Below are 9213 nucleotides of genomic sequence, written 5' to 3' on the forward strand. Positions count from 1 at the left end.
TAAATCTTCATTTTTTCCTTTCTCTCTCACTATTTAAATCATGATTCACAACTCCTTCATCCTCAACTTCATTCTTCAATCTTCATCTTCTACTTCTTTCGTACCATCTACTCTAGTCGCTCAACAATCACCCAACATTACTGGATTTTTTTTTAAATTTTCACTCTCTTTTTTAATATATTTTAATCTAATTTAAAATAAGTATTATAGCAATTAATTAAACATTATATATAATGTATTTTCAACGTATCCGTATCTTAGTTTTTTAAAAATTAACATATCACCATATCATATCGTATCTATATCATGTATCTGTATTTGTGCTTGTCCTTCTTAATCGAACACCCAAGGAATTGTTACTTCCTCCAACAAAGGAAGTCTAACTTTTCCATCTTTTCTAGATCATTTTCTTCGCCCTTTCTCAGTGAATATAGGGGTTCGAGAGGCAGGAACTTTAGAGACGATTGTCCATGGCAGTTTGAAGATCACTTGCATGGGTCTAGAACTAACTATTATTCTGAATAAATCTACCGAACCTTCGTTTAACTTTGATAGAATCTTCCAAATTTCACTTCCAAGTCTACTCAAGGGACTGAATAAGTGCTCAAAGGTGCTTTCAACGTTTTCTTTGGCGGGTTCCCTTTGATTTTGATCGTCTTCAATTGTCTCCAATGGGTCAGCCAACTTTGGAGTAATCATTCTGTACAAAAAATCAAGCAAATGAAAGCATTCCGAGACCGACACTTGAAGTTCCACCAACTTCCATCACCATGAAAGGAGAAAGATCTTCATACAGTCCCAGCAACATAGAAAGCAACAATTGATCTGCTGGTTCAAGAAGAGCTGAAGATTGAAGTTCCATCATCTTTCACAAAACAAATAAAGGTATCTGATTCTCAAGCATTACTCAGTCTCTCAGAATGGCATTATGTGCTGACTTCCTTCCCTCATAATCTACCAAATATGACAACATTGAGGAAACCCTTGAGATACTCTTTTCTTCGATGGTATATACTCGGAGGACCGAGTAGGAAGGAGGCACCGGTGGCCATCATCCAAGCAAATGTTTCGCTGTTGAAATTGAGGTATCTATCTGTGGTAGCACGCCCGGGTCTTTTGCTCGTACTTGGTCAACTTCTCAACGAGATCGTGAAACTTGAGGCTTTGGAGCTGTTTTTGAGCTCTTTTGGCTGCAGCAATCTTGTACCTCTCCATCTCATACAGCTCTTGGCGCCAGTGATGGTATGGACCAATTGCCACTTCCTGTGGAGTATAGGAATCAGGATCAATGACCATAAGAGACTTAGGGACATTGAATATGCATACTGGAATTCCTATGTCTTCCTCGGGCTCTTCTTCATCTAAGGATTGACGAATTTGAATGACCCATCATTCCTCATCAAAACCTGAGGTCAATCCCCAAGAATTTCCAGCAGGAAGAGAATGTAATCGTGGAGAAACTCATGGTTGAGCACTGGGATGGTAATTATCTCTGCAATGGGTACCTGGCAATTAGGGAGTTGGAGGATTTATATCTTATAAGCATACAAACCATCAATAAATCATCGCTAGTGAACAATTTAATTCTCTTTCATTAAGGCTAATGTGTTCTGAAACGATCCTTTACTGATTTTTTAGCCGACGGTTGACACAATGCCAACAAAGTTTTCTAGTCCTCAGGCAGGGGAAATAAATAACATCAAAAAACGTGGTTTAATGTGTTATTTTTTAAGCCCATACAACAATTAAAGGTCAGAAAAGGACAGAAATGACGGTAGGGAAAAAAGGGAAGCAACTGATTACCTACTACATGGATGTGGAAATGTAATAATTTTTAGATTGAAGTCAGGAAAGCTATAAAAATAAATATGTATAATTTTTAGATTGATAATTCGCTTCCCACAGTTCAATCAGGATGGTGGTTGAAAGATGACACAAAAATGCTTTGGAACTGTGCAATTTGAGATTTCTTGTGGATTTTATGGCTACAAAGAAACCATAGGAGATAAAAGCAAAATATTTTTATACAGCCCCTTAATTAACAGTGTGCTTCAGGTTTTTCTGTGATTTTGTATGGTATATGGCCCCTTGTTATAATCACTGCATTTCAAAGATTAACTTGAATTCAGGACACCTTTTGTTATAGTTTTTTCCCCCTTAAAGGAGGCTTTCTCTACCTCCAATATATATATATATATATATATATTACCGGAAAAAAAGGACTCGGAACAAACCATGCAAAGGTACTACCATGGATAAAGTAGAAACCAAACTCCATAAAACAAATTCTTCTCTGTTTTGAGAGGTAATATGGTTTTTCAATTAATTCGTAAAAGGTATGTGCTCATCAATCATCAATAATTTGATACCTCCATGAAGAATCTGAGAGATCATCTGCAAAATGCCTCAAGAACTGGATACTCATTTGGACATATTGATAGCCTGCCAATGATATCTAATCTGAATGAAAAAAGGACAAACTTCAACATTCTAAATTAGAGCTTAACTAGTAATATCGTTTTAATCGCCGTTATCAGATGTTTAACAACATGTTCCCATGTGCTCTATTCATCTCTCCCCTCAAATTTCTGTATAACAGAACTGTCCAGATCAAAGTTCAAGTAGTTAGCCTCAACTTTTTTTGCAACATCTTAATCTGGGAATAGTATACCCCAAGATCAGATGTGTCTACAAGCACCAAGAAGCGCATATACTGTCTACTTGTTGCTGTTCACATTGGCATGATAACCACCATTCACCATCTTTGTCCCCAATTCCTCTCTCAGCTTAGGCGAAAGACCTTTTGCTACCATCTCTTCATCATACTTCCTAGCCATATCTATCATGCCCTTCTCCACAAGAGCATCAATCAAAGCATTGTAAGCAGACTCATTTGGGCTACACCCAAGTTCCTCCATCTTATTCCACACCAAAAACACTGGTCTCAAAAACCCCCATTTTCCAAATTTCCTCATGAGCATAACATAGGTATCCATTTTTGGATGAACCCCAAATTTAATCATCCTATCAAATAACATAAGAATCTCTTTCGGCTTTTCAAGAGACCTGAAAAAACAATGATAGGTGATAACATTCGGTGGACAGTCCTTCTTAAGCATTTGATCGAGCATCACATGGGCATCCTTGAATCTTCCGCTCTCACAAAATAGCTTAATAATAATATTGCAAGTCACAACGTTAGGCTTACACCCAATTTCCTTCATCTCATGAAACACCCGGCTGGCAAAATCAACACCTTCCGAAATCCCAATGGCATGAATCACCGTATTATAGGCCACTACATCCAATTTCATTCCCTTCTTTTTCATCTCCTTGTACAATTTAACAGCCTTCCAAGGTTTCCCACTCTTGCACAGTATATCCATATATATCGAATACGAATGCAAATCCTTACGAACACCTTTCTTATCCATCTCTTCCCAAAACTCTCTACACTTACTCCACCACCCCATTTTAAGCCAACCGTGAAGAAATAAGTTATGAATCTTCGTACTCGAATCACAATCCAACTTCCTATTCTTCCCAAAACACAAATCCTGAGCTTCAACGACATGTCTAGAATCACAAAGTGCATCAATAAGATTACAAAACGAAGTCTCATCCCTCAATTTAAACTCCCGCAATCTCTCATAAACATCAATCGCTTCACTAACCAAATGCCCCGACGCATAACGCTTAAACAAAATTCGAAACGTGGCGTGATCTGGTGACGCAAACGGGGATTGTTGCATACGGTGAATCAAGACCCACGAAAGGTCGAACTCGAAGAACTTACCGAGAATGTCCAGCATGCGATTGTAGGTCTCGGTGGTGTGATCGAACTTACATTCTGATTCGACCCAGTTGAAAAACTCGTACGATCGCCTCCAGTCATTGCAGTAAGAATCAAGCGCCTCGCGAACAGTAGGAGGGTCGAAATTAGTGTGTGTCGAACGAGATTCCGGGCTGTCGAACTTGAAACCGAACTCCGGAATGGGATTGATTGTTTTAGTGGAAAAGAATACGGTTGCCGGCGGAAGGAACACGTCGGAGAAGGAGATAATGGACGGAGAGAAACGGCGGGAAGCGAAGGAAAGAAGCATTTCCGGGCAGAGATTTTGAGTTTTGGTTCTGACCAGGAGAAAGCAATACGAATTCTGAACAATAGACCTAATGCCTGGGCTGGCCGGTCAGCTGCCCAATGAAGGCCGAAAGATTAGGGATTAATCTCCTCTCTAACTTTTGGTTTTGGATTTTTTTCTTTTTTAATCCCATTTTAGTCAACTTTTAATCTTATTTTGAGAGTGTATGTCAATACAACTAAGCTTATAGATGTCCATCCGATCCCACGAGGACTTGTCCCGAATGGAGTGGAGAATCTCCGAATACACGAGGAATGGGGGAGGGAGTGGGGAATTTTTTTTCCCATTTACATTTCGGGGCTGGGGATGGGGAATATATATTCCCCATCCCCGACCCCGCCCCGAGTATATATATATAACCTAAAGAGATAAGAAATTTCCTGCTGCCACCCGTGCCTCTAGTCTCGGTCTCGCCCTCCTCAACTCTCGTCTCTACGTCTACACTGTTTACTCTCTCCGTCTCTCATCTGAGTCGTCTTCGTGTGAGCTCTCCCTCTCGGCTCCGACTTCCGAGTCTCCGAAAATCACTCGCCCACTCTCGTCCCTACTCTCTCCGTCGGCTTTCCCTCAGTCGCTCGCCTACCGGCCCATCGTCACTTGTTCAGTCACTCCCTCACAGTCACTTGCTCAGTCGACACCCACCATCAGCTCTCCCTCACAGTCACTCGCCCACCAGTCCACCATCACTTGTTCAGTCACTCGAATCTCTCTCTGCCGGCTCTTTCTCACTGTCACTCGGCCACCGATCTGCTATCCGATCTGCCGACTTTCCCTCAAGGTATGTTCGAGACTCTGAAATCTGAATATTACTTTCAGATCTGATTCGTTAAAAGATAAAATGAGTTATAGTTATTTTATTTATTTGATTTTTGGTATTTCTGAATGGTTATAAATCTGAATGTATGTCTGATTTTTGGTATGTTTGATCTTTGAATGTGAGTATTTCTGAATGATTAGAAATCTGATATGTTAGAAATTCAAATTTGATTTTTTTGTATGTTTGAAATTTTGGTATGTTTGATCTTTGAATGTTACTATTTGACTATTTGTAGTTGAAATTTGAAAATGACTCTATCGAATAATAATGAGTTAGAACAAGGTGGTTCAACTCCAACATCTATGAACATGAGCGAATCAACATCAATAAACAGTGTTTCTAGTAGTAATGATCAATCTACGCCAATTACATTAGATACCGATGATAATGGGGATGTCCTAAAAAGTAATAGGTTGACGTCAGTAGTGTGGAATCATTATAAATGACAAAAAATTAACGACACCATGAAAGCAGTATGTAATTATTGTGGAAAAAAAGTTAGGAGAGGAATCTAAAAATGGGACAAAGCATTTACATGACCATTTCAAAATTTGTCCCTTACGGAGACAAAGAGACATTAACCAATCATGTTTGAGACCCACTAAAATCAATGAAGGAAAAATAGTCCTAAATCCGACCATCTTTGATTATGAAGCTTCTAGAAGAGATCTTGCTTGTGCTATAATTTTACATGAATATCCAATAAACATGGTTGAACACAAAGGGTTTAGAAAGTTTTTGAGTGGTGTTCAACCGTTGTTTAAGATGATTTCAAGAACCACGATGAGGAGAGATATAATAAAAGTTTATGAAGAAGAAAAAATTAAAACAATGAAGTTTTTGGAAAACAATAGAATTAGGGTTGCTCTTACTACGAACATGCTTCTGGATTTGCATTTAGTATTGATGGTAGACATGTAGGTCCACATTGTTCTCAAATTCATGAAAATTTATTGGAAGCTTTGATGTGTACTCAAGATTGGTTATGGGCGGAAGGTATGAATTAGTATTATTGTTTAATTTATAATAAACTTTTATTATTTACAATTTGAGATCTAATTTTTCTTTAACATGTCTTAAATAGATAAGCATACTCCTATAGATGCTAAAGTTTTGGAAAATGTTCTTGAGGATAGAGATCCAAATGATGTAAGTTATAAGTTTGTGTATTATTATTATTATTAATTTAATATTGATTTATATTAATATGTACAATATTTGTGTTTTTTTTTCGGGAATCATCTTTAGATGAAATTTGTTGATGGTAGCTTGGTTTGGTTATGTTATTGTCATGTTGTCATGTTGTGTTGTGTCTTAAACAATTATGTTTTTGTTGTCATGTTGTAACTTTTCTTAAAACAATTATTGATGGTTGTTTTTATTATTTAAGTTTAAGTAGAATTTTAATGAGAATTATTGATGGATTATGAATGGATGTTTTTATTACTTAAGTTTATGTTGAATTTTAATGAGAATAATTGATGAATTATGAAATTTGAAATGTTTTTAATAGAAAAATTGATAATATTCTATTGAAATTTGCACTAAGAAATGTTTTGTTTCAATTAGAATTGCATTAGAAAAGTCCAAATTTGATTAACAAAAAAAAGGAGGGGAATTTTTCTCGCGGGAAAATTTGCAGGGACGGAAAATGGTATAGGGGGCGGGGACAGGCACAGGGATGGCTTCCCCGTCCTTGCCCCACCCCGTGGACATGTCTAACTGAGCTAAGTTCATTGTAGCACTTTCTATTTAATTAAGTTCTTATACTTCCAATCTATACTATGTTAAAATGAGCTAAGAGGGGAGAATTTTTAATTTCCCTCTTTACCCCTAATTTTTTCAATAAATGTCATTTTACTCTTTAGCGTTTTTAACCAATCCTACTTTGTCATTATATCCTCATTCATTTTTTTTTTGGTACCTTTATTGGTTTTTTTCATTTTACTTTACATTCCCTTTTGTCATTAGATCTTTCAACAATTCTATTTTGTTCTAATATCCTTTGTTTTTTTTCTCTCTCTCTTTTTAATTTTTATTACCAAATAATGAGTAAATTGAGATTTAAAACCATTTATACTCATCTTTTAATAAATACAAATTCCTTCCTATAAGAGTTATACATTTCTCTTTCTTGCACCATTCCACGTAATAAATACATATATTTTGTTTTTTTTTCTCCAAGCTTCATTTTATTAGAGAGTACAAAGTCTTCTAAATGAAAATTAAAAATTTTTGTTGTCTATAAGAAAATTTAGAAATTTATTTTGTTAGATAAAACGATATAGTTATATTTTATGAAAGTGTATTAAAAAAAATAGGAATGAGATACTGATAACATATATGGAGAAGCATGTAAATACAACTCAAAAAAAATATTTTTAAGATTTTTCTCCAAAATTAAAGGTCAGCTGATTTTATTATTATTTTTTCTCATATGACAATAATGATCTCAATTATGCGAACTTTATGGATGTTAAAAACAAATTAAATTGAATCAAGATATGTTTCTAACTAATTCCTTTTTGTTTTTGTTTTTTTTTTTAAATTTTTAAGAAGATATGATTGTTTACTAATTACTTGTTTGAGAACACATATAAATACAAGTAAAAAAAAAAAAAAACTATTTGAAGCTTTTCCTTCTTAAAACATTGTAGATAATTTATTTGATAGTATTTTATGTACACTCAATTTTTTCTAACATAAACGAGATTATACATATGAATAATTCTATTTTGTTTTTTTTTCCATGAAATAATTATTTACTACTATCTTATTTAAAAGTACATAAAAATATAATTTAACAATTTATTCGAATAAATATTTATATTATTTGAAGATTATATTTCACTATTAATTTTGCTCGTTTCATTTAAGTTTAATTTAATGTTTACCGTTAATATTTGAAAAAATTAAAAATTCATTTAAAGTAAAATTTAACAGAATTGAATATTGATCTATTTGTTTCGAATGGTTAAACTTTTTATTAGAAAAAAATCAAAACAAAAGGCAATAAATGAATCTATAAAATTTTACCGCGTTTGAATAGATATGACATTAGGGTTGGCAAAATTTCCCATGGGAGCGGATCCTCGATCGGGGCAGGGAATCCCCAATTTGACCGGGGATGGGGTCAAATCGGGAAAAATTTTCGAGGCCCCGACCCCGATTAATCCCTGGCCCCTATTTGATATATTTATATTTTTATACATATATATTTATAATATATAAAATAATTTATTTATATATATGTTATAATGTATGGTGTTGGATTGGAGCTCAATATTAAATATCCAATATCTAACCTTAAGCCCAATATGCCAAGCCCAAACTTAAAAATAAAAAAAAATAAAAAAAAAAAATAAAAAAAACCTAAATTGAATATGACAGGGGATTCCCCGCGGGGAACTAGTAGGGGAATCCCCGCGAGGAAACGAGGAATGGGGTCTTGCGGAGACCCCGTCCCCATTGAATTTCCCCCATTGGGCCGGGGACGGGGTGAAGGAACTCTTAAACAAGAGTATCTATGAGTGGATGCAAATCTTTCCGATTTGATTGTAATAGAATTACCACATATACATTCTAACAAACATATATGCATTGTAATACTAATTATAGGCATGCTTTAACAATTAAAATACAAAAGACTGAGTAAACATACCAGTTGAAGACAATCTTCACTTGAACTCAGTCTAGCAGAAACGAACTTCTCTACGCTCCTTATCGCCCAGCAAACAGTCGCCTAACAGCACCACGGTCGTCTACACGAACGGCAGCACACAAACCAACAGCAACCGGGGACGACACCACCACTCGAAGCCCCGGGTATTCTTGGAGTGAGAATCCAAATGGTGGACTTTGATGGAATTGGTAGAGGGAGGAGGAGAAGACGATCATTTAGTACGAACAAACAAGTGGGAGATAGAAGACTATCGTATAGTCGGGTGCTTATCGTTTAGGACAAAGTACAGATCGTGTAGTTTTTGCTAAGCGATCATCTAGCAAATGGTACGCGATCGTTTAGGTCTACTCGGCGCGCTAAGCGATCGTTTAGAAATCGCAGGCGATCGTTCAGTGCACGGATGTGCGATCGTTTAGGACAATGGGCGCTATCACATAGGCTCTCAACGCTAAGCAATCGAATGGATTCACACCATGAGCGATTTTCTTCGTGTATTGCAAAATGAAAACAATTTTCATTTTATTCTTCAGTTACAAGAATCGAATTTGATCTTTCTACTTTCACACGATTTC

At 35.8% G+C, this 9213-nt stretch overlaps 1 protein-coding gene and 1 pseudogene across 2 annotated transcripts; both read right to left on the reverse strand.

Annotated features, from left to right (window-relative positions):
- Positions 1-204: 204 nt before the first annotated feature.
- LOC150033624 (putative UPF0481 protein At3g02645) lies at positions 205-2710 on the reverse strand (annotated as a pseudogene).
- Positions 205-4195, reverse strand: LOC120084425 (Pentatricopeptide repeat (PPR) superfamily protein). 2 transcript variants are annotated; one of them, XM_039040203.2, is made up of 2 exons: positions 2370-4195; positions 205-1505 (listed from the first exon to the last, which is right to left on the reverse strand). In XM_039040203.2, exon 1 carries the CDS (start codon positions 4101-4103, stop codon positions 2718-2720), a length of 1386 nt encoding a protein of 461 aa, XP_038896131.1. In that variant the 5' UTR covers positions 4104-4195; the 3' UTR covers positions 205-1505; positions 2370-2717. The 2 variants fall into 2 exon arrangements, with proteins under 2 accessions (XP_038896131.1, XP_038896132.1); XM_039040204.2 differs by having other exon boundaries at positions 205-1492; positions 2370-4182.
- Positions 4196-9213: the final 5018 nt, after the last annotated feature.

This window comes from Benincasa hispida, chromosome 9 (assembly GCF_027475165.1).
Source record: "Benincasa hispida cultivar pf3 chromosome 9, pf3_genome.v1.1, whole genome shotgun sequence".
Classification (NCBI taxonomy): domain Eukaryota; kingdom Viridiplantae; phylum Streptophyta; class Magnoliopsida; order Cucurbitales; family Cucurbitaceae; genus Benincasa; species Benincasa hispida.

Coding starts and splice junctions, on each gene's coding strand:
- LOC120084425 (XM_039040203.2), bottom strand. CDS start 4,103: ATGCTTCTTTCCTTCGCTTCCCGCCGTTTCTCTCCGTCCATTATCTCC.